Source organism: Calidris pugnax, unplaced genomic scaffold, assembly GCF_001431845.1.
Source record: "Calidris pugnax isolate Ruff unplaced genomic scaffold, ASM143184v1 scaffold38, whole genome shotgun sequence".
Classification (NCBI taxonomy): Eukaryota; Metazoa; Chordata; class Aves; order Charadriiformes; family Scolopacidae; genus Calidris; species Calidris pugnax.
In genome coordinates this window covers 7,969,072-7,994,950 of record NW_015090995.1, presented here as the reverse complement: position 1 = coordinate 7,994,950, position 25,879 = coordinate 7,969,072, and the positions used below count along the sequence as shown (strand labels likewise).

General features: G+C 41.8%; 2 protein-coding genes across 3 annotated transcripts in view; both read left to right on the top strand.

The window, feature by feature from the left end:
- The window catches only part of LOC106895729 (chromosome unknown open reading frame, human CXorf57), a 28,770-nt gene extending 17,314 nt beyond the window's left edge, over positions 1-11,456 (top strand). Inside the window, exons 12-15 of one of the 2 annotated variants that reach the window (XM_014955339.1) lie at positions 3,643-3,722; positions 5,707-6,000; positions 7,320-7,502; positions 8,355-11,456. In XM_014955339.1, coding sequence (XP_014810825.1) covers positions 3,643-3,722; positions 5,707-6,000; positions 7,320-7,502; positions 8,355-8,512 — 715 coding nt within the window. In that variant the 3' untranslated portion in view covers positions 8,513-11,456. Of the gene's footprint in view, positions 1-3,102; positions 3,183-3,642; positions 3,723-5,706; positions 6,001-7,319; positions 7,503-8,354 lie in introns of both variants that reach the window. The other variant, XM_014955337.1, reaches the window with a different exon arrangement.
- Positions 11,457-12,581: 1,125 nt separating this feature from the next.
- RNF128 (ring finger protein 128, E3 ubiquitin protein ligase) overlaps positions 12,582-25,879 on the top strand; it is a 48,814-nt gene continuing 35,516 nt past the window's right edge. The window contains exon 1 of the mRNA XM_014955372.1: positions 12,582-13,002. Within this exon, the coding sequence (XP_014810858.1) occupies positions 12,597-13,002 (406 nt within the window). The 5' untranslated portion in view covers positions 12,582-12,596. The remainder of the gene's footprint in view (positions 13,003-25,879) is intronic.

Genomic DNA, 25,879 nt, shown 5'->3' with positions numbered 1-25,879 from the left:
TGGGGAAATTCAGCTTGAGGTTTGCATGACTGAAAGTTTCCCAGAATTTGATGTTTCCTTTGGACCGTTGTTTCACATAAATCAGAATTTTTCAGGGAAAAGTTGGTAGATATCAACTAACACTTTTTGTAAACTTGCCAAATTATTGTAGCTTGGTTACTCTGTTACTTGCTGTGGTAGCTGAGTGTACCATAATGGTGACATCACAGTTGAGTTGATTTCAAACCCATCTATAAAATGAGGCTTTTACCAGTTATATCAGTAAGTGGGGTGTTTGGTTTTGTTATTTTGAGGCACTTAAATGTCTTGAATCATTTGGGCATGGCTACAAGTTGTAACTATTTTCTTTCTTAATATTTTTTATCTCATTTAGTCTCAGACCTTAGGAAATAGGCGTGAAGCACAACACATGCTTTGTTTCCCAGTATTTTCTAAAAGTATTCATCTGGCATCTATTCTGATTAATGTTATTTTTGTTGACAACACTTAAAGTAAAATGACTGAGAAGGTGAATACCAGTGCATCTGGAAATACTGAATAAAGGCTTTTTTTACAAATGGCCATCTGTGAAAAGGGGAGCCTGCAGAATGCAGGCTGAGAATAGCAAATTTGGCACGGCACAAGTTCTCATAAATCTGGCTTGGGCAAAATAGGAATGTGGGTGTTTTGATGTACAAGAGCCACAGTGTATTGCAGTAAGTGGAAGGATTTGGGTTTTACCAGGTGGGTTGCAGACATACTGCCTGGCAGAGAAGCATATAAACTGTGTGTATAGACAAGTAGGTTTCCCTTAGGAACCTAGCTGAAATTATGCTGTATGCACATGAAGCACAAAGCGGTCCTGTAGGAATAACACGTCAGGCAGGTAGGAGAAATCATCCCAGCTACAGATCTGTGAAAGAAATGGGGAAAAAATGTGACAAGTTATTTTAATATTTTTCAGAGTCTCTCTTTTCATAGGCTTTAAATCAGAGCCTCTTCACCTCCAAAACTAGATAATTTTGAAAGAGAAAGATCCGTTTTGATAATACCAACTTGTCATCAGTATGACTTGGTTTAATCCTCTGCTTTAATGAAGAGGGAGGTTGGCAGTATCAAACTTGACACACTGATTTCTGAGCAAGCCTTTCCTAACATTGTACTAGATTTTCATGTCTCTTGTTCAGAAGTTCAACTCTTGAAAGTTAGTTTAGTGGGCACTAATTTTTCATTACACTACTTTTGTTAATACTTTTGAAAATGTCTTCTAATGGCTTGAAAATGTATTAATGTAGCTGATATATAAATTTTTAATTTATTGTTATACATACACAGGAATTACTTTTCATGACGATTCTTGTAAAAGGAATTAATTCTTCATGAGATACTGTTTTCATGGAAGCATTCTTTTATCTGGAAATAATACTATAGGAAGCACAATGTAATTACTGAATTATCATTTTAGAAAGAGACGTCTCATCAGAAAACATAAAAATACCTGCATAAACTTAGATCTGTTGTAGATCAAGATGTAGACATCTTGACATATTTCTGAGGTTGCCCTGGACCCCAAAATTTGAAATATTCTTTGGACTATGAAGTCACATACAAGCACGTACAACTTTTCATTCACCAACATTTTCGACACAACTCCGCTTAGAAGCTTGGGTGGGGAGTGGGAAGCAAGTAGAGTCGTGCTGTTTTAAAGTTCTCTGCATGGCAGCTTTTTTTATTTACAAAATTAGCTGGCTGAAACCTCAGTTTCACAGTTTGTGCTGCTTAAGTGAGGATTCTTTTTGCGTAGAATTGGAGATCACAAGGAGGTCACTCCAGTACTTGGCCCACACCGTGATGATAGTGTATTTCATAAAGTAGACTTTCATACTCAAAACCCACAATGTATTTCCTTTTATCTTTTCATTAGATTTTAGATATTTTCCATTTGTTATGAAATATTTACATGAAATTTTCAAGAAATATCCTAGTATGAAATGAGAAAAATTGGAAAAAACCCCACATAAATTCTTACGAAATACAGAATGTCCCACTAAAAACAGCATGTTCATCTTTGATTCCTTTTTCACTCTCTGTATATTGTTTCTGTGTATTTGCAGTTACAGTATTTTATTAGTAACTACTTCAGTAGTCTGAAATTTTAATGGTATCTTAACAAAGTCTTGTCTGTGTCTCGGTTGTTTATGATGCAAGATAACTAAGAGAGTCTTTTTCCTAAGTTTACTCAGACAACATGGTGAGTTTATAATAAGAGGTATGGAGCAAGGAAGAAAGGAATAAATGGGCCTAAGAGTTTATTTTACCATGTTGTGGCTGCAGAGTATCTGTTACATTTTTCTCCTGGATAATATCCTAGGTGATTCATCAGAGATTGTCAGAGAATGGTTGCTTACCATTAACTCAAAATTTTGTTGTTAAAAATGAAATTATAACAAAAATCTAGTTTGCTTGATTGAGCTGGTTGTTACAACAGGGTAGTATGTTCAAAGGAAAATATATATTTGGAATTTCCCTGTCATTTTGGGTTCTGGAGTGATGATGGAGTTCATCCTTTGGTTGTGCCTGCTGAAGGGCACTGGTATGGTTGTGCAGCAGCACGCTGTGCAGCTGTTTTTTAGAATCAAGTCATAAACCTGTTGGCCATCTCTGATGTTCAGCTTTTAGGGTCACACAGGCTATTTCAATAGGTGCCCAGTAGAGGGCAACAAACACTGTTTTCTGAGCGTACTTCATAAAGCGAAGAAATACAGCAGTTCTTGTAAGCTTTTCAAAACTGATTTACTGAGTGTAGTAGGTCCTGTTATGTCAAGCTGCTCTATTACAAGTCTCGTGATACAAAGCCAGGTACTAGTGCTTACTCATTCAAGCTTGTATCATTTATCACTAGAAATCTGTCAAGGTTTGAATTTTTGCTGCATAGTGTTTGAGGTTAAATAGGTTTTAAATATATGTATACTCTCTATTACAAGTCTCGTGATACAAAGCCAGGTACTAGTGCTTACTCATTCAAGCTTGTATCATTTATCACTAGAAATCTGTCAAGGTTTGAACTTTTGCTGCATAGTAAATATATATATATATGTATACTATAACTTTCTTTTTTCATAGCTTGGATGAATTTCGACGTGAAGATTTTGTGCAAGATAAAAATGGGCAGGCTGCATCAGACAGTTTACAGTACAGCACAGGTATGTTGCAGATATTTGTTCCGTTAATCTCAGGAGGCTTAAGCTTACTTCTTCTCTTCAGGTCCAAAACAGGCAACAAAGATATCCTTGTAACCCTTTTTTGTCAAGACAGCCCTTCTGTACATCTGGCTGCATCAACCTCTAGGGAGCCACTGTAGTGATGCATTGTTAATGTCACTCTGCACAGTCACGTCCCTGATGTGTTCTACAGGATGGCTGGAAGGACAGTGTCGGGCTGTTTCCTGGGATGGGAGATAAATTTTTGGTGTTGCTTTATACAAATTTTAAGGTAGTTTTGTTCCTCAGAAGCACCTAGTAGCATAAGACCTCACGTTTTCTGTTGGCAGTTGCATGTGATAAAATTGTCCCTCTCTAGGAAGGTAGCCCCAAAGTTATGCAAGTACCTAGTTAAAAAGACAAGTACAAGATGTGGGAGGAATCTAACTTTCTTTTTTCATAGCTTGGATGAATTTCGACGTGAAGATTTTGTGCAAGATAAAAATGGGCAGGCTGCATCAGACAGTTTACAGTACAGCACAGGTATGTTGCAGATATTTGTTCCGTTAATCTCAGGAGGCTTAAGCTTACTTCTTCTCTTCAGGTCCAAAACAGGCAACAAAGATATCCTTGTAACCCTTTTTTGTCAAGACAGCCCTTCTGTACATCTGGCTGCATCAACCTCTAGGGAGCCACTGTACTGATGCATTGTTAATGTCATTCTGCACAGTCACGTCCCTGATGTGTTCTTCAGGATGGCTGGAAGGACAGTGTCGGGCTGTTTCCTGGGATGGGAGATAAATTTTTGGTGTTGCTTTGTACAAATTTTAAGGTAGTTTTGTACCTCAGAAGCACCTAGTAGCATAAGACCTCACGTTTTCTGTTGGCAGTTGCATGTGATAAAATTGTCCCTCTCTAGGAAGGTAGCCCCAAAGTTATGCAAGTACCTAGTTAAAAAGACAAATACATGGGGGAAATATACAAGCCAGTAAAAAGAATGGTGTTTGGTTTAGGGATTTTTTCTAAGTTAATGTTATTAACTTTTTCCTTTCTTCCTCTGCAATTGAAAAATAAACTTATGTTCCATGCATGTTCAAAAGAAAAAAAAAAAGTGAAGATGTACACTGAAATACGTCTCATTTTTTTAACTGTAGTAATGTAATATTGCAGTAGATAATTATATTTAGATATTTATATCTAAAATACAGCTATATTTAAATACTTTTATTCTTAAATTAAGATATCATTTGCACTGATACTTTCTCACTGCATGTGAAAACCTATTTAACTCCAGTTGGTTGTTATTTTGAGTGTAGTCCAAAATAAATGAATCAATCTCTCATCTAATGTAAGTATGCAGTAATTATGTGAATGTGTTAGTAAATTAGCTACTAAGTATATGCACATATTTTTCTGGCAGTATTAGTGTCAATTTTCTTTAAACTCTCTGTCCTGTGTTGTCTAGTTCAATACAGCGAGACTCTTACTTCCCTTATTCTTGTGTATGTTGTGTCAGGTTTCAGTACAGCGAGACTCTTACTTCCCTTATTCTTGCGTATGTTGTGTCAGGTTTCATAGAATCAGAGAATCACAGAGCACCAGGTTGGAAGGGACCTCGCGGATCATCCGGTCCAACCTTTCTTGGCAAAAGCACGGTCTAAACAAGGTGGCCCAGCTCCCTGTCCAGCCAAATCTTAAAAGTGTCCAACACTGGGGAATCCACCACTTCCCTGATGAGATTTTTCCAATGCCTGGTGGCTCTCATTGTGAAAAACATTCTTCTTCTTTTCCATGTGACTCCTTGTAAAAAGGGAATCTTCATCTTCATTTGTAGCCACCCTTTAAATACTGGAATCTGTTGATAAGGTAGCCCCTAAGCCTTCATTTCTCAAGCCTGAACAAACCCAGTTCTCTCAGCCTTTCCTCATATAGCAGGCTTCCCAGTCCTTTGATCATCTTGGTGACCCTTCTCCTGACAAGGCTGTACTGGGAATATTTTGAAATGAGCTTTCTGATAAGCTCAAAAAGTGGGGTTTAACACTTGCTTTCAAAATTGGAAATGATTCTATAAGCTTTTACCATTTACAATCCTCAAGTTCCTTGTAGCAGGGAGGAAGAATAGAGTTGTCATTGACTGTAGCAAGAAATTTTAAAGGTAGCATAGTCCTCAATAGAAGCATATAGTCATTGTGCAAGGGATGGAAAAGTTTATTTTCACTTGTACCCATTTTAAACTTGTTTTCAGGGTTTCTGGCTGTTCATTAAACAAGTTATGTGCTCTCCAAAAACAAGCCACGACAGTGCTCTTCGGTGGTAAAATAAGCTTTTTTTACTACAAGTCTAGCTTCAAAGGTTATTGGTTTACTCACGCTCCAACCTCAGTTTAATTTGTTGTGTTGTATGTTTTGAACATTCTGCCATGTCTTCTCAATAGAAATGTTCTAATGAAAATATTTCTGATCTAGCAGAGAAGTGATACAATTCTATGAGCATATAAGCAGCTAAATATTTTCTGTGTTTATCATAGATCAAGAAGGAATGAGTGATATACCTGAAACTGCAGACACTGGAAGAATTCGTGATTCATGGCAAAGTGACCTGTGGGCACAAGTGAAAGACAAGTTAATGAAGTATTTCCATCACAGCACAATTTTCCCAGAAAGCATCCCACGTAAATTTGATTATGTGCACAAAGACTTACTAATGCAACAGTACAACCTTCATGCAGCAGTGCACCAGCCAAAAGAAACCAGAACAGATAAAAATATCAATGAGTTCAAAAGTGCCAGTGGCCTTGGGTATTATGAAGTGACAGTTTTGGGTAAGTGGTGGATCTTAGCTCTTTGCTGCGTTAACTTGAGAATGACTTGAAGGTTTGTCAGAAACTGCATGATTCTGAAACAGTTGATTCTGAGTACTTTTTGAAGTTTAAAAAGATGATCGTCACTTTAGATTTTTGTTAGAGTCATGATTTAGGATAATTTTTTACTGGAAAGCTGTAGTTCTCATTAAAGAATACCTTTAAATGAAATGACTGAATTTCTTGTTTCTAGTATAACTTTTCCTGCAATTGCAATTTTGTGTATAGGTTTACATGTATCATTTGAAGAATGTGCGTAGTCCTTAAGCTATTGATAATTAGAATTGGAGGTAGGTCCTGTTCACCTTTTCAACTAGTCTGACATCATCAGGTAAATTATTAAATTGCATTTGATTGTCAGCTGACTTCCCTGTTGGACAGGCGTTCATCAGAAGTGTTCTTAAAGTTAAAAGGACAACTATAAATGATTCTTTTGAGCTTTATTCTCATTTTGTGTTGAGTACTGTTGCTCCTGAAGTGCCTTTCTTCCATGCTAGAAAATTAAGAGTTGTGTTTTAGCCATATTCATCAGCTGCTTTTTGCTGCTTCTGGTTAGCACAAAGCTTCAGTTGATTGATGTTTATTTGTTAAAATATAAATATGCAAGTTGATGTGTATCTGTTCCCATTAAAAGGAGAAGGAAATCGCCTACCTTAACAATGCTGATGTTAGGGTCTCATAATTTAAGTTTCCATTATTTACTAAGGGAGATTTGCAGAGAAGGTGTTTGAATATTTACAGTTGTTAGAATCCTGGGACTTACAATATAATACTCAAGACGAAAGTAGCACAAGTACCGCACTGCAGACTGGATAGGGACACTGGTTGTAAAATGAATTTCTCTATCCTTGTAGCAGTGATAAAGGAAAAAAGGAGTGTGAAAATGGCTTCCAATGTTGGTTTCAAATTTTTGACCTAACAGCATTGTTAGCCATAAGTCATAGAGTCCCCTTCTTTGGAGATTTTCAAGACCCGCCTGGATGCCGTCCTGAGTAACATGCTCTGACAAGCTCTGGGTGGTCCTGCTTTAGCAGGGGAGTTGGACTAGATGATCTCTATGGTCCCTTCCAACTCTAAAAATTCAGTGAAATTCAGTGAAATAGTATGTTATAACATCATATCAATATATAGAGAGAAATGTTATTAATTAATGGACAAAGAGCAAGTAAATAAAAATCAGGGTTCAGCCTGCAATAATTTGTTTGTTTTTTAAAAAAGAAGAAATGGTGCATGAAGTTGCTAATGAAGTTTTCTGCTAACTTAATTTTTTTTCTCAACAGGTATAAACCACGATGTAGCCATAGATGTTGCATTTCTTCCACTGTTTTGTCCTGAAGATCCCCACTTATTTCAACTAGAAGACATTCAAAACGATACGTTATTATCTTGTATGAGTTGCATATCTTCATGTCAGCAGAAGGCCACTAGCAATGAAAGGCTTTGTGACATGTTTCCACTTTCAAGTGAGACTGGCTTTCACTGACTTTACTTATTTATCATTTCTTGTTTTTTCTTTCAGTGCAAGAGTTAAGATACATGAATTCTATGTGACCACCTTTAGTAAATAAATGTAATGCTGAACTTTCAAGGCAGTTTTTACGGGAGCTGTTCTCATACAGTGAAGTTAGTATTTTAATATCCAAACCACGAACTCCTAACTGACCTAGATAGTGTTTGCAGTTATTTATTGGTGCAAAATTTTACTGGCATAAAAGTCAGTATTTGTGGCTAAGAATGTGTATATTTGGCTTTATCTGCTTCGAAATAGAATGGAATAACTGTCAGTCAGTCAATCCATTTCTCTGGTGTCACTTTGAACAGCTGCTTTAACGCAACCTACAGGGCCAACAAACTGAAGTATTTGCCTGGTATGGATTATTTTCCTTCAGATTATGCTTCTAATTACCATCACCTCACAACAAATATGGTGAACACTAATAATGTCTATCCTACTACAAAGTGCTATATAAGCATCATGTTTTCCTGCATTTTTATATAGACAGACTTGGTTTAATTTAAGTACATCTTTACTTTTCCTTGAATAATACTGTGAAATCTGAGAATCACTAATGGTTAAGTAATGAATATTTCAGCTTTTCCCTAGGTTCTGATGCTGTCATTTCTGGTGATCAAATTTACTAACAAAATCCTCCTAAAAGGAAAATAAATCCCCGTAGGCCAGCATTTAATAGTTAGAGTGAGGTTTTTCACTGAAAAAAAGGTTGAACATATACACATTACTGCAGGGAAAACAATGTGAATTCAGGATACCTTTTTTCTATATGTATTTTAAAATGTGTTTTCTTAACTTCTAGATGAAATTGTAAAAGCAGCGATGGATCTAGATGGCAAACATGTTGTCTGCATCTTGGACATCTGTCACTTGGGTGATGATAAGGTAGAAGTGTTTCTGAGCAAAATCTACAAGACTGTGGAACCTGGTGTGGAACCGGTAGAATCTGGTGCAATTTAATAACTTATTTTTCAGATTTATATTGTTCAAAAGGAGGGAAATAAAATTGCTGTAACTTGAATACACCCTCTACACATTGCACTTTTCTAGAACTAGCAGACACAAACATAAAATTATGATTCTTAGATCAATTGTAATGGTCATCCATGTAACTGAGAAGGATGATTGTTCACATTATTTTTCGTCAGCCTTGAAATGGATTACACAATGTCTTGGTCACTTAACGTTCAGGAAGGATGAATAGGCAATGCAGTGAGCTTATCTTTTGATAGGATACCAAGGAGTATAAGTCTGATTGTCATCCCTCTTTCTCTGCCTGTGCACGTACATACACGGGAAATGTGTATATCAGGGTAGGAACTGAGAAGAGCGGCAGGCTTTCCCAGTATTAAAGGCAATGTCTGCAAAAGAATTAGCTGGCTGTGATGTAAATTTAGGCTGGAAATTAGAATAATTTTTAGGATTAGAGCTGTTATATTCTATAGTGATCTTTTGGCGGGAGGTACTATGGGCAGCCTAACTGCTCTTCAGGCTTGAAGCTTACTGGGTTTGTGGAAGGGATTAAATACCGTGGTGCCTTTAGTACCGGGAACTGGACTCAGTGATCCGAGAAGCCACTGTCAGTTCTTTTTACCTGAGCAAGATCAACTATTGGGTTTTCATATGTCTGCTTTTGTAGATATAGTGTTGGATAGTGAATGTAGCACCCAAAAGTTTTTAACATATTTTATTTATTAACAAAAAAGTAATGAAACATTTTAAAAAAGAAACTTTGATAGTGGAACTTGCTTCTAGCTTTGCAAGAGTGCTTAGCATCGCAGGATACACAGTTTGTCACACCTGTAGGTTTTTTTCTGTTGATCACCACTGTCCGCTTTCTTTTTGGTAGTAGCTATATTCTGAGTATATCAAAGAGCTGAGCAGCTGCAAGAAGCTGCTACTTCCACAAGAGCAAGAGACTGTAAAATCCTGTCAACTTTTTGCCTATGTACTAATTAGCAGCTGGCTCCTGCTGAGTTCAGAACCAAGTCCCACTTTTTTTCATGTCGAACCTTTTATACAAGGAAATTATTCTCAAGTAGGAGCTTAAACACATTGCTATTTGACAACTTGTCCATGTGAAATGCTGGTCTCAGTTCAATTCTTTGAGAAGAAATGATTGAATTATGGAAGCTTGCCAATTAAATTTTACCATTATTGACCAAAGCTCACAGAGTTAATTGACAGGAACAGATTTATTCCTTTGCGAGAAACTTTTAAACACATTTTAGCAGCATGTTGGTAATTGGGAAGTATTTCTTTCAACTAGTAGCTCACTCGTCTGTTCTGGGGACAGTGGACTTTGTCTTCAAGAACTTAAATTCTGTACCCTAACTTCAGTTGATGGTAATTGAAGGAGAAACATAACTGTCTTTGTTATAGTACAAGTTCATAGGCAACTTTGGATAAAAACTAAAAGCCTGTGAGGGCTAAGGAGAATGACAAAATTACTCTGTCTCTCTAGTGTGGTTTACAGTTTAAAAATGTATTAATGAGAGAAGTTTAACTTAAATTGCAGACAGACTAAAAGTTAATGAAATGTGACTATGTATTGTGTGTTTATATTTTGTATGAATCATACAGTATTAGTTCTAGAGCAATGTTTGTCAACCCATGCCTTTGAGCATAGCTTGTAACCTCACCACAGAAGGCAAATGAAAACATACCAATCCAGGAAGAGCACAGTGTTGCTTGCAATATGTTATTTGTGTAATTTTGTTGCTTATGGATATGTGAAAGTTAGAGGCCATTGCTCTAGAGTGAGATTAGCACCAGCACTTCGTATTCCAAACTGAGCCATGCTGACTGTGTCAGCCAGTATTTTTTATTTAGATATACTTCAGGTCGAAGTCTAATTTTAATGAAACCATGATTTCTAGAAGCAATTTTAAAAGCAGTTATCTTTGTACGACAATACTGATGTAGCTAACACTGTCACAGAGTTGCTCTATTCAGTTGTTCTGGCTGTTCCATCCATCCCATGCAATAGAAATGCAGCGAAGACTGTTTGCCACGTTGCACTCCTTACTACACTTTAAACGAAGCATTAATCATTTCATCCTTCATGTTAGGACTTCCTAACTCTAAAAGAAATATCAGAATTATGTGGAATATGTATAATATGCACTTGAGACTTTAAAGTATGTAATTTTATTTTACAGAAGTGGTGTTTGAAGTTTTTCCTGGCAAAAGCTGGGAAGGAGAGATACTTAGTCTTGCAGAATGAAGTGCCAAGCACAGGCTCTCTGTGTATAGCTAGAGAAAATCCAATGCCTGTAGTAGACTTGGAATTTCAATACTCTGGGTCGTTCTGTAGAGGCACTTACCCCATCCCCTCGAGTTACACTGAACTTAATATGCCAACTTCAGTTCCTGAAGTGTTGCAGTGTTAATACACAGTTCCACCCACTCTGGCTCCCTCCTCCCTGCCACACCAGCACTGTAGCACGGGGGTGAAGGTCCTTTCTGCAAAGAAACTACTGTTTTATTTCCTTTGGTGTTTATTGACCAAGAATAAAACCAAAATATTTTTCACCCTGAGTCTGTCACATCATAACAAACATGTGAATTGTGCCATGTTAAACCAAGATACAGAATCTTTACTCCTGAAAAACGTCATAGGATCGTCTTTCTGGCTGCTGTATATTGCTACTGCTGAGGGTAAAATACTATCAAAGCACATTCCCTAACTGTAGAACTCAGACACAACCAAAGAACTGTACTCTAAAGTTTGCAGGTTTTTTACGTTTCCAGCATTAATTTCAAAGAAAAACAGAGGAGGATAAATTGTACGTAGCTGATGGTACTTTTGATTGTGTAAAACTTGCTTAGGTCATAGGTCTTAGAGGTAATATCAGTTTTGAATTCATGTGGTGTAGAGCTAGTGCAAAACTGAAAAATATAAATAAATGAATTAATATATGTAAATGTCTTGGGTTATTTCTTTCCATTTTCTTTTCACTTTCAAAGCTGTTTCAGGTTTCCAGGAATCCTCACCACACTTGTGTTTACTCTTTCAAGGAATCTTTACAGAGAAACTAGGTCGAGCTTCCATCAAAACATATGCCAGCGATTGCAGCTTCTCCTGGCTTTCAAGACTGCGCAGCATGACTTTTGTAGAAAAAACTGGAAAAAGGTCTTGATGACTTTACAGTTTGTCCTTTATTTTCATTATGGACTACAGAGTTCTAACATTAGAAAGTTTTTCATTTTTCTGCTCTAATATAAGCAAGTAAGAGTTGATGCTACTAATTGGTATGGAATATAACACTGACAGAATTCAGAGAAAGAATCTATATCCGGAAATGGAGAGTTGTGTGATAATTATTCAGACATCTCAGTGTAAATCTTGAAAGTCAGCTAGAGAGTGAAAAGGAGCTGAAAGAGGTAATTTGCTTCTGTGATCGGTTTAGGTGATTCTACTTCTCTTGCGTTAAAAACAGATAATTGCAAACCCCAGAACAAACTGGACCTGAGAGAGTAGATGAAAGAATCTGAAAGGTGAAATGTGGGGAATGACTTGGTTATCTTAGCCCACAAGATGGGTGCATTTTTTTACTATTTCCCTCACTTCACTTTTAACAAGATCATTTGCATCACAGATTGCACTGTGAAGTGAGAACCCTGAGCTTACATCCCTGAAGGAAAGATGACCCTGTCCTCCAAAGTGGCACTGGGGTTGAAATAGGAGCTTGAGCGATCTCTTAGGAAGGATCATCAAAGCTGGAATTTGTGCAGTAATGGGGGTGAGAGGAGGAGAGGGAGAATCATGCTTTGTGGAGCAAAAGTTAGAGCTGACAATGACTGGCAGGTCCTTCAACGTGCATGTCATTAATACCTGCACAGTCAGCAGGTGTGTCACTTGTACCCTCCCAGCCCCCACGCCAGGAAAGGTCACTGACACCGTGAGCACTTTACCTGGGTGGTGTCAAGTTCCTTGTGGAACTGAAATTTCAAACTCCTCAGTAGGCTCTGGGCTAACGGCAAGCACCACCAGCTGAAAAGACCTGCAGACATCTACATTTTGAGCTTATCTGAATAAGCAATGAAGCAGGCGGATAAATTCATTTTTTTCTGCCTCCTGGAGACTGTTAGTATTTTATTTGAGACCACAGAGGCGTTTTCTGTGAGAGCCTCTGTAAGTTTATTCTATTTCAACAGCGCCACTAACAGCACTGTGTCCGAGCACTGCGAATGTGGCCAGTATGGAGCAAATTCTCCTCTACTTAGTGCTTCAGGGCTCGTGGGCATTCCTAAATCTGCTAATCGTCAAGCCTGCGATGCAAACACCCAGTTCACCGTCACAGCGCCGCAGTGGATCGCACTGATTGAACGAGGCAATTGCACTTTTGCTGAAAAAATTAAGGTGGCCGCCAGAAGGGGTGCAACGGCAGCCGTGATCTACAACGCGGCGGACAAAGGCAACGGCACCATCCTGATGTCACATCTCGGTGAGTGTCGCAGCGTGAAGCGCTGAAACCTGACCGTTTCTCTGCAGCTTGGTCCCGGGCAGCACAGCCGGGCTATAAGGAAGCACTTGTGTTTGTGGATGGTTGTTGCTTTCGCCAGGAGTTCAGTGGGAAAACAAATTTATTATGCAATTTGAGCTTTGACTTCAGGGCTTAGTAAGAAATACTCTGCTGTTAACATTCTGAGCTTGGTGCAGTGTAGCCAAACTGGTGAGTCTCTGAAGTTAGTTACATTTTTCACTTGTACAGCATACAATTTATTTTAGACAGTGACGTGGAGAAACCCGTAGTGTCTGCTTTGAAGGCACTAGTTTAGTTTTTGAAATTAGAGCGCACAAATGAACCTACAAGTGCCTGCAGCATAGGGATATGCTTTGCAGGTTGCAAGACGGATCTTGCTTTTTTTGCCCTTTTTTTTTTTTTCCCTAAATTGTTTTAATCCTTTCTGAATAGTGGCTGATCCCAGTCTCTTCTAGGATTCCCAAATTCCTTAATGAAAAGTTAGACAAAATGGTTGTAGTCGCCCATTCTGGCCCTAATAGCTATGAATCTGTCATTAGGGAAGAACTGAGACGGTAATTGCGATACTGTATTGCTTGGCTTTTATTTCTGTGTGTTTCCTCTGTGTCAACCTGTCTAATAGGCATTTTAGTACAAAGCAGATGTATTCATAGCTAATGCCTTGAAATTCCTTTGGTGAAGCTGCTCTTAAATTTTGCATGTCTGATTTTGTGAGCAAACTGAGAGATTTTTAATCCGGAGATGAGCCAGCGCTTTACTGCTGGCATCCTAGTGCTGTTTTGGGGTTCCCACTTCAGGATGTGTCTTGCTGTGGAGCCCACACCTGGCCAGGCTGGCCCAGAGCCTCAGGTGTGCCCCTGCAGGAGCATCACAGGTGCTTTAGGAACCTAACCAGCACGTGAGGCTCAGCTCAGAAAAGAAAAAAGTATCCTTAACAAGGTATTGCACAACACGATAAAACCTGTGCTCTTCGGCGCTGAAAGTGCAGTGGCTCGTTGTATTCCACAGCCAGCTTTGACTCTCCTGAGACCATGACAGAGCTGGTGTTTGCAAACGGAGCTGAAATGTTTCACAGGAAATGTGTAGCAAATAAACCAAAGCTTTTGTTCTACCTCTGCAGAAAGCGATTTAGACTTGAGTGGCCGGCATGTCGAGATTCAGATTAACTTGCTTTTTTTATTTGGTTTTGGAGCGTGCCAGCTCGTACTAACACTGCATGAATAAAGAAGGAATTGTGTTGGCTTTACGTAGCTGCAAAATTGGTGCCAGCTGCGTTTCTTGTGACTCCAACTGGCCCAAGGCGGGAGCGGGGCAGCCTGTTTCCCCAGAGGTCAGCGGAGGAGAATGGGATTGAACCTCGTTTAGACACTGAATAACTGGGATGTCACAAACCCAAGAGTTAGACTCAAGAGCAAGATAGTTATTTAGGATGAGCTCTGAAAGCAGACTCTAATTTTTCAGATTATTTTTCCTAAACTAAAAAGATTTTTTAAATCTTGAAAGCAACAGATATATCACCCGAGTGTATTTCATGAGACATGAAGCCCCATCCTTCTTAATTTAGTTCACTTAGTTTTCTCCAAGGCAAACAGATTTTTATAGGAGTATTTCCTGTAGTCATCTTACAGGACTAAAGTGGATATTACGGTCTATTTGGTGGCAAAGAGGGTTTATGAGTCAGTGCAGTAGTCACTTGTTAAACACAGTGAGGGCAAAATACTTCAGTGAGATGAGCTCTTCATCTAATCGGTATAGGGGAAGCATCCTCTGTATTTGTTTCCCTCAGGGCAAAGCATTGAGCTGTGCACTCTTTAGGTAGAAGAGAAGAAGCCTGGTAGAGGGGTGGTCATCGCAGCACAGTGCTCAGAGCAAAAGAGTGCTTGGAGATGGTTTACTTTATAAAGTAGAGTTGATCACGGGGCTGGGGAAAGAAATCTCCTACTTGGCTGGAATCTGCCAGTGGTGGCATCGCCCAGAGAGGTCTGAGAGGACTCGATGATTAATCTTCTCTACCTTATGGGCCTTTGGAGATGAGATGCCCTGTTGGTAGAGCAGCGAGAGGAAAATCTGCCCTGCTGCTGCCAGGGATCTGTGAGCTCCTGATTAAAGAAGGGGCAGCAGCTGCTGGGGTTATCAGCTGGCCCTTCAGTGACCGTCTGTATGGCTCTGCCACCGCACAGGGCTACAGGAACCCCATCACCTTGGTTATTCAATAGACCATGGGGCCTTGGCTGCAGTTTCCCGCCGTCCTCCTCCTTTCCTGCTGACTTCAGTATAAAATCAATAGAGCTTCCTAGCCAGCCTTATTTTGTGTTACCACAGTACAATATTATGGATGTATTTCACATCGTAAAACGCCCGCTAACTCTTACACCCATGAAATAGTTTGTTCTGGGCAAAGTCCGGGCTGGCAGGAGACGTTGGTAATTTAAAGTGCTGGGAAGGAACAAAGAGAAAAAAAAACCTCCCCTCTTGGTGACGCCTTCCTCATCCTCTACTGCAGCTCCTTTTACCTGCCATTAGTTTTACCTGTTACTGGGTATTGGTTTGTTGTTACACACACACCCCTAAGATAAAGCTGATACATAAATTGCTTTTACGATGGAAAATTTTAGAGGTCAAGGTATTAGTAATAACTTTCTCATTCCTCTCCGATTATGCAAATCACAGGTGGGAAAATGCTCTACTATGACCTGAAGGATTTTCTGTAAGTGTTTGTGTCATTTGTACAGAGAACTTGGTCTCTGTACCATCGGATCAATCTCAGCTGTTGCAACTTTTTTAGTAGTTTCAGCACTTAATTGATTTTCTCTGGAAAGGAGATGGAATATGCATCTGTAACGACATTTTTCCAGTACCGCTCCTTGAAACTTACATGGAAATTCCAGGAATTATCAAGTTTTTGAAACACAGCCAAGTTTAAACAAGGTATTTTGGGGGTCCTTTTTAAGTAACAAATACTGAACCACAGCCGGCAGCAGAATAACGGTGCTCTGCAGAGTCATGAAGCAGCTGGTTTTGGCCGATGCTTTGTGGGCAGTGCTGCCACGGCTCGGTAGAGGGCTGTATCCTCTTGTCACTGTGATTCTCTTCCTTTTTTCCTGTTCATTTACAAGAGAAAACAGGAGACTGGAGATAGCATTAAAAAAAAAAAAAAAGATAAAATGAAAACACCCTTGTTGCTGCCATTTGGATACTAGTCCAATATAGCAGTTAGGCTAAAATATCAGGTGTTTTCTCCAAGGGATTTACTAAACCCCAGTGAAAGGGAACTCTTATTGGTTAAAGCCTCCAAGACTCGTGAAGAACAGTACCCTGGCAGAACTGTACAACAGGAGCAAGCAGATATCTCAGTTGCTCTGTGCAAGAGAAATAACCAGCAATTCTGCCAGTAATTGAAAAAAAAATTGTTGTGGATCTGCGTTTCCTTCCAACTTGTTTCCAGTATATTCTGTAGCCTCAAAGACTAACCTTTCTTATCTCAGAAGTATTTTGAGATAGGATCTTATTGGCTGTGGGTGCAATACCTATTATAAACTTGTAGCCTAAATGCCTGACAATGGAGTTTGGTTTTATCTTTTGTTTTGAAAACTGGTATAAAATCTTGCTCGGTTTCCCCATCTTAACTCTCTAAAATATCATTGCTTATTTGATCTTCAGAGTAATTTCTGGTTTGAAGCACATTTTGAGTCATCTCCTCTGTTTACTGTAGAAAAAGCCGGGCTCTCTGGCCTAGCTTTGAACAGCCTGAGGGACCTGCACACAAAATCAAATTAGCTTCCAAGAACGTCCATCCAAAGCAGATGCCATGAGTTTCCCTTTTCATTTATTCCTTGTGAAGTAAGTGGCTCTCCTAACAGCAGTCCAGATGCCTCCATGAAGTCACCATTCTCATAAAGCAGACTCAATTCCTCCATTTATTATCTGGAAAACTTGTCTAAGTGGCTTCACGTCGCTGATGCGGTGAGAGGTGTGGGTGCAGCGAGGGCAGCGGCAGGAAGGGTGAAGCACACGGTGGGAGACCTCACCGGAGGGAGACCTCACTGCGAGGAGAGGCTGGGAGAGCTGGGGTGGATCCATCTGGAGAAGGCTTGAGGGGTTCTCATCCATGTGTACAAATTCCTGATGGGACCAAGGAGGGTAAATACGATGGAGCCAGACTTCTCTCAGGGGTGCCCAGTGAAAGACATGGAGGCAATGGGCACAAACAAGAAATTACATAAGAAAAATTTTCCCTACTGTGAGGGTGGTTGAACAGTGCGGCGGGTTGCCCAGAGAGGTTGTGCAGTCTCCATCCTTGGAGATACTCAAAACCTGACCAGATACAGCCCTGGGCAGCTGTCTCCAGCTGGGTTGGACTGTCTGATCTCCAGAGCAGACAGTCTTTTCCTTCCAAAAAGCCCTCTGAGCAACCATAAAAATCCCTGTGGGCTGTGCTCACCTCTGCAGGGTGCAGGCTGCCAGAGCTGCATTCAGGTCTGGGATTTTCCAACAGCCTCCAGAACATAGAGCCCAAAACCTGGGACCTCACCACGCTGGCATTTAGTATTGTTTCTTTAGCTTCTCAGGCAATCAATGTGATGAGCACTCAGTTTATTTCAGGTCACTACATACTGTGACCCACTTGGTCATCCATAAACTTGGTGATGAACATATACAGGGAGCTTCTCTGGAAAACCAGCAGAAGGTTTGTCCTGGGACCATGGCTCTCTCATGAGCTCCCTCAGTTAGCAAAACTCGGGAGAGGCTTTGCAAAACTTTAACTGCCAGAACCAGAAAAAGAAGCCAACCTGCTGGTTGACAATTTTCCTAGAACAGAAAGATGGCAACCTCTGTTTAACCTGCTGGAAACAAAGAGCAAAAGAAATGTTTGCAGCTAATCGAGTCGGTCAATCTGGCTTCTAGTTACAAGCATGTAATATATTATAGAACATGCACAGCCTTTCTCAGTCACCTATCAGCATAACCTTTCTTATCACTCACCCATTGTGACTGAAGTTGTATCAGTTGTTACAACCCAAAAACTGAAGAGAAAAAAAATGTAATGGTGGAAGCCTGAGGGTCACCTGCAGGTATGAGTGAAATGAGTCCTTGGAGACACTGCAGAGTCCGCTGGTGAGGGTCAGCTCCTCTCCACCCTGGCACTACTGTGAAACACCTTGGAAGGATCAATGAAAGCTCATGAGGCAAACTGTGAACTGCCTGAGCGTAACCACCTGAGCAAGGAGCTGGCCGTAAATAGCTAAGAGGAAAATGTTCAAGACAGAGGCTGAGTTTAAAGTCTGATCTCCTTGAAGGCTCCTGTGGCTTGAGGCATTCCCCAGGCTCAGGACAAGACTCAGAGCTTGGAATCCAGCTGGATGCAAGCACTTCATGCATTGCCTCTCAACGTGTTTTGAGACAGTCCCTCCTGGTGAAGCACAGAGGGTGTGGTGGAGACCTTTTTCTCCACAAGCTCAGTGCACTGACTCACACCAGGGAAGAGCTGGGTTTGGTTCTTTTTACCACCTGAGAGGATTCAAACCCATTTTCTTGCTTCCTGGAAGATCCCAGAGCTTCGGGCTGTGCTGGCCTGCAATAGGCCTTCTGTGCTCAGGGCCCTGCAGGGCAGCAAAGCTGAATGCTGGCCCTACCCAGACCAGTGCACATGTAGAAGCAGGACAGTGGGTACTTGAAGTAAATAAGTTGTTTTGTGAGCAAAACAACTAACAAAGTGGGACTGTTGCCCTAACACCTGTCCCCTGTGTCCCTATGCCCCCTCTGACTTCACATGGGTAATGATTTCCTCTTTTCCCCTTCCCCGTCCCTATGACTTCACCTCCATTCCCACCACAAGCTCAAGAGTCCTTTTGCTTCCTTGTTCCTTGAACTAATAAATGGTGCTCTCTCAGGTGGGACCCTCCCTGGGCAGAGGTAGTCAAGAGCTGGCACTTCAAAGACTGGTTGCTGAATGTCAGGTCTCTGCCTCTCACAAGGCAGGAACTGATGGGGTTTTCTATCCTCTAACCAGCTCCTGATCTTAAAAAACTTGTGGGAAATTTGAATTTTCCAAGCTTTCCGCTGGGTTTGGCTGAAATTGGTCGTCGTTGTAGGCAAGCAGGAAAATTATCCACAGGGAGTAGATGGGGAAGGAGGAGGGATGAGAACAGAAAGGAAAATGATATGATTGCATATCTTGCTTCCTTTGAAAACCAAACAAAAAAATGAACCAATGTCAGACTTTGGAGGTGGTCTAAGCAGCAACTGATCAGAGGTTTTCAGAATACCCAAATTTCACTGTCTCTTTCAGGATCAGCCTTTGGTTTCTTTTAAGATTCTTATTGCAATTTACTGTTCTGTCTACTTAACCCCCTAGTCCAGCTGTATATCTAACAAAGGATTTATACAGGGCTTTTAAAAAAAATAACCTTAAACCTTACAAAATCAGTTTCCTTTGATTTCAGTGGACTCTAGACTGTGCCGTTTGCACATGGAAATGTTGGGTCAGCAAGTACGCAATAAAACACGCCACCTTTTTTATAGGTGCATTTATTATATCTCACTTAGATATTCATCCTAAATATTGCAAAGTAGATATTTTAGAAGTTATTTAGAAGATATTTTAACATGGGCCATCAATTTTCTCATAGTAGCCAGTGTTTTCAGTTAAAATTTACTGCTGCTTTCTATGCAGTTTTCCAGCTGGGTTGGTGGAGCCATAAAAGTGCTCCAAAAAACTTGCATTAAAGTGCATTACTGCATGCATCCCCCTGAAGAGTGAAAACGTTAATCTAAAAAACCTGAATTGCAAATCTTACTTGTACATAAATCGAGGAGATCTATAGATATCATTACTTGTTATGAATACGGTCTGTTCTACACTTGGAGAAGAGCTTGCAGGCAGTGGGCTGCCCTCTCCCCAGTGTTCTTCCAAGCTGTGGCACCTTTGCAGTGGAGCAAAGATGCAAAAGGCACAGAGGGAAAAAACATCGGGTGGTTTACAATTTCTTCCATCTCAAGGAGGGGGAGCTGTTGAAAGAAGCGTACACTGGAACACTGAGCTGAGCCTCAACCATGTGCGAGGTCTCCGTCCTCTGGGACAGGAAGGACCACTGCCTCCAGCTCCTGACCTTGCAGCTCAGGCCCGTCAAGCTTTGAAGTCACGTGCCAAAAATAAATCTCAGGGAAAAAGTATGTCCTAAAACAAATCGTTTAGTCTGGAGCTGATGTTTGGTTTAGACAGTTCCATGGCCCGCTCAGAAAGGGAGCGAGCACCAAGCACCCCTGGCCACCCCTTTCTTGGGGTGTCTCTGCTGGGGTGGCCATTGACTCTTGCAGCTTGTCAGCAGCTCCCGGGGGTGGAAGGAAGGAACAAGAAAGCCTGGAAAGCCTTTGGTGTGTCAAGGCCTTTGCCAAGGCTCCCACTGACATTACTGGGGTCACTGAACTTTGTCACTACTTACGTCCTAATTATGCTGACATCCTAATTATGCTGTAAAAGCTGAGCTTTTACAGTTGTATAATCTTATTCGGAGCATCCCTGCCTTCATCTCGCAATCCTTTGATCAAGGTTTATCGGGACCAGATGGAGTCACTGCTAAGGTTTCCCTGCTGGAGTTGGTGAGGGCTTTTCACAGAGGCCTGTGCAGATTTGGTGGAGATAAAGTCAAAACTGAAACTAGGCACACTTGTACCTTGGATGACAAAGCTCCTCAGGGATGTGCTACTGATTCCTGCAAGTAGCTGCCATCTGTGTCCCCATAGTTTCTGCATAACGAAGCCAGAAAGGGCAAACGTTTTGACTTGGGCTCATTTCTTCCTCAAAGAGCCAAGTGTCAATATGTCTTGAAGATGTGTGCAGCCTTCTAGTCACCTGATGCTCCTCAGTTGGTCAACTCTCATTTCTTCCTCAAAGAGCCAAGTGTCAATATGTCTTGATCTTGAAGATGTGTGCAGCCTTCCAGTCACCTGATGCTCCTCAGTTGATCAACTGCATTACACGCATGGAAAATCTCGGTCCCTGGGATGGATGGAGGTTGCCCAATGCACTAGAGGGGAAGGAAACCACTGATTCAGTCCCCTGCTTGGAAACTCTACTGTCACTGAATAAAGACCACCACTGAATCAACAGGCCTGAGTAGCATCGTGCTTCAGCTCTGTATGAAACCAAACCAGACCAAAAGTATGTGTTGTCTGGTGAGTTCTGGCCTTTCTTATTGGAAAGCGCTGTCACAACAATTGGTCCCACTGTGCCAGAAATATGGAGAAACATTGTTTGCTTCCCTGGCACCGGGGACTCTTGCACACATCTGGCTCGCCGAGGGAAAGTCTTCGGTGCCAGCGCACAGGCTGATCTGATGCACTTTTTTTTTCCACATCCAGTGAACAGAGAGTTGTAGACTGGGGTTTCCAAGCTGTGTTAGAGCCAAACGAGCTCCAAGATTCACAGTGAAATTTAGCTGGAACTGGCAACCGCTGTGTGTCTTCTGCATCCAGACACAAGGATCACTTCAGATCCTCCTGGAAGCTCCCGAGCCCTGCAGGGAGGAGATGGGAAGGTTTCCAGCCCCTATGCTGGCCTGAGCCTGTTCTTTTTGTAGAGCAACAAAGCACCACAAGCTCCATTCTCATTCCTTAATTTTTTTCGGCTAGTTTAGAAACTTGGGATGCTGTAGCCACATCGTTGCCTACTCTGGAGCAAGTTGCCCACCCGAGCCCCTTCCATTGCTGGTCATGGACACAAGCTAGTTTTGGATAAGGAAATGCAACATCTGTTGTCTTTAACTTGTGATTCAGAGTAGGGTTTGTTCATGGATATTTTTGTCCCATGACATTCAGTCCTGGGTTTCATTTTAGGGCGCTCCTTTTGATTGCTTTTTCCATTTTTATAAGTGCTTCCCTTTTCCATTTTCTTTTTCAGTGGAGAAGGCCCAGAAACATGGTTCAGATCCACACGTAGCTCTTGGAGGGTTCAGTGCCAGCCCCAGTAAAGGTTTGCCCTAACAGGGATTTCTCATGTCCTTGTGAGCTTTCCTCCAAAGACAGAGATCCAGGGCTGGGTATTTGAATAAGAAACAAATGCAGTTTTGAAGGACATGAACATACAGGTCTCTCATGAGCAAGATGCCCTGAGTGATCTGGCTTGACATTAAAAAGCAATACTTAGCATACACTTTTTATCTTGAAGAAAAGATGTTTAAATATTTACTCAAATAAGATAAAGCTCCAGATAATGATAGGGTCTATCTCTGTAGAAGGCAGTGACAGTGTTCCCAGGATTTCATTTTGTTTATTTGAAAGTCATGCACTACTTTCTGAGCTTCTCAGAGCCTCCACCAGTAAGCCATGGGGAAAAAAATGAAAAGAAAAATTATACAGCATAAGTTTTTAAATAATAAAAATCTTTTAAGATTAAAAGGAATCAGATCTGTGCCAGAAATTCTTTCATGCTGTACTATTTTAGATGTAATTCTGCTTCTGATTTTGTGGGAGCCCATTTATGCAGCTTATCCTGTCATTCTGCCATCTGTACTCATCATGGGCTACAGTGCTTCTAATTTCAGAAACTTTTAGAAAGCCCTTGCAAACAAATGCAGCAAAGGTAAGTTGCGCTACTTGTTAATATGTTGTGCTACCAGTACTACAATGTCACAGACTGGTCTCTTTCTCCAAAACAAAACGTGCTTTCTCCAAACAATAAAATCTCAGCTTTTTATGTAAAGGAAGAAAAAAAAAACCCTACCAGCCCTCCTCTTGCCTGGTCCCTCCAGGCTTCCTGGTAGCAGTAGCTATTTTTAATTGCTACTCAATATGCATCTTTTTTGTTGTGAATCACAGGTAACTGAGCTGAAAGCCATCAGACAAACCATATTTTTCAAACACAAGTAAAGGATAGACTGCAGTAAGGCTGCAGATCTCTTTATTAATTATCATTCTGGAAGACGACGAAATGATTGAGGGCTGCTTACTCGGTTATTTTCAAGCGAGTGCCTGAGCAAGAAGTCACAAACTGGGTAATAAAATAAGTCCATGGCAGCAAAATATCCCCAATCCCATTTAGAGTGATTTTTTTTTTTTTCTGGTTACCACACTCTGTGCTGCACGAAGAGGAGTTCAAATTTAGGCTCAGTCTTCATTTTGGTGAGATGACCAGCTGTGTTGTGGACATTTTACCAGCAGGCAGCAGTGCACATTTCCCAACGGTTGCCAGAGAGCAGTGCAGTTTGTTGGTACCCCCAGACCCAGGCTGGAGCTGATGGGCAGCTGTGTCCAGCACAGAGCACCGTGATGTCCTGCAGGTCGGCTCCCCATCAGCCTGCTTGCCGCAGAAACGGCCTCGCACCCACACACAGCTGGAACATCTGCATCCATGCCGTTGCTTTGTTATCATTGTGTTACGAACTGTAATGTAAGAAAGTGCAAGAGGTTGTGGCAAAGCCTTATGCTCAAAATCCCTAGAGCTATAGAAGTTTGGTTCCAATCTTTGCTTTGGTCCAATTTTGTCGGGGTGGAAGCACCAGAGCTGAGCATCCCTAAAGCTCGGGAGGCATTTGAAGGTGAGCAGTTTTGCTGCTGTTCGTTGCATAAAGGTTGGTTATATTTTCAGAGCGTTTTTAAGTTGTTCCCTGCACCTACATGGAACAGGTTTCAAAACAAAAGCACGTCTTTCTGATCCCGTACAGGTATATTTCTTATTGCAGCTAGAGATGTTATTGTCGAACCAAGTCACCTACTTAGATGTGGAATGAGAAAATGAGAGGTTTGTTTAGGTTAGGACAAAAGGGTTCACTTAGTAAGCTTTGTATATGTAGCAATATTGTCTTTAGCAACTTGCTTCATCTGCTCTTCATGACCTGCTCTGTACGCTGCTATTTCTGCAGCAAAACCAAACGCTCAGCTCCTTGTGCTACTGAGCTACAAAAGCCCGTGGCTGCCGTGCTGGCAGGGGTGGGCGCTGGTGGAGGGGCTTGGTTTTGAAGCCCCTGTCCCCAGGCAGTCATTCAAACCCGAGCCAGGTCTAACTGTCCCACATTTAGCCCAGGTGCAAGTGAAGGAAAATGTGTGCCGTAGAGATCGACGCCGAGTTGTCGGTTATCAGCCACAGGGATTCAGAATCAGCCAAAAACCTGTGTTGAAAACTAAGTGGTGCCGACTCGTATCAGAGAGTGTTTTAACTCTGTGTTTACACTAATTTTGCTGGTGATTGCATGGGCAGCGGCTGCTCTTGTACCATGTAATCACCGCACAGGAATAATCCTTTCTACATGATGGGCTCCCATCCAGTGACCCAGCCTACACGTAGTGACACGGTGACGTTTGGGGACCTGTCTGAGTGGCTCCTGGTGCTGAGGGCAGTTCCTGCAGGGCAGGGACTCTCCATCAGAACAGTGGCTCTGGAGAAGAGGAGCTCAAAATGTTCTTATGTCTCCTGTTATCTTCCTGTCTTGCCTCAATTTCCCTAGCAGGGCTCTACAGCATGTTGTGCTCATGTCTGCAGCAATTCTGCAAGCGCCACTGCCTGAAGCAGGAAAACCCAGCAAAAATGTGCATGGGCCGGAGCAAGGGACTTTTGAACGCAGCTGGCCATCCAAAAAGTAACTGCGGAGTCCTAAGGAATCATGAATTTTCATTGTGAGCTCCACAGATCAAATAATAATTAACCATGCAAACACAACTAATACATAAAAAGAAAAAGGCATTTTTGGTTGAAGTGGCAGGTTTGTAGTGTATGTCTAATGACATGGAGAACAATGGCCAGTGAGTTAACACAGCTAAGCTGGTACTCCATAAACCCGTTTCAGGCAGGACTGATACCGCGTGGCGCTGGCTGTTCTGCAAATATTAACTCAAGGGTGCAGAGCAGGCTGGGCTGGGGACGCTGCGCTTGGGGGCTGCTGGGGGGAGTCAGCCCCTTCTCGGGGTGCCCACAAGCCCACTGGCACCCAGGGTGCAGTGTCCACTCCAGACACTGGGGCAGGCTGCTGGGGAGGGGGTCTGGGGGAGGGCCCACCCTTCCTGGGAGCCATCTGGGGGGGGTCACCCATCGCCCCTGGGAGGTGCAACCATCAGGAGCAACCATCACTTCTGAGAGATGATCAGTGCTATTTAACATCTTTGTCTGCGACATGGACAGTGGAATGGAGTGCACCCTCAGTAAGTTTGCTGACAACACCAATCTTGGTGGCACAGTCAACATGCTGGAGGGAAGGGATGTCATCCAGAGGGACCTGGACAGGCTTGAGAGGTGGGTTCGTGTAAATCACATGAAGTTCAACCAAGCCAAGTGCAGGGTCCTGCACCTGGGACATGGCAATCCCAGGCACAAATACAGGTTGGGTGGAGAATGGCTGGAGCAGAAGGACTTGGGAATGCTCACGGATGAGAAGTTCAACATGAGCTGGCAATGTGCACTGGGAGCCCAGAAAGCCAACTGCATCCTGGGCTGCATCAAAATAAGTGTGACCAGCAGGTCGTGGGAAGTGATTCTGCCCCTCTACTCTGCCCTTGTGAGACCCCACCTGGAGTAGTGTGTCCAGCTCTGGAGTCCTCAACACAGGAAGGACATGGATCTGTTGGAACAGGCCCAGCGGAGGGCCACGAAGATGATCAGAGGGCTGGAGCACCTCTCCTGTGAAGACAGACTGACAGAGCTGGGGTTATTCAGCCTGGAGAAGAGAAGGCTCCGGGGGGACCTTATAGCGGCCTTCAGTACTTAAAGGGAGCCTACAGAAAAGATGGGGACAAACTTTTTAGCAGGGCCTGTTTAGCAAGACAAGAGGTAATGGCTTTAAACAAAAAGAGGGCAGATTTAGACTAGGTAGCATGAAGTAATTTTTTTAAATGAGTGTGGTGAAAACCT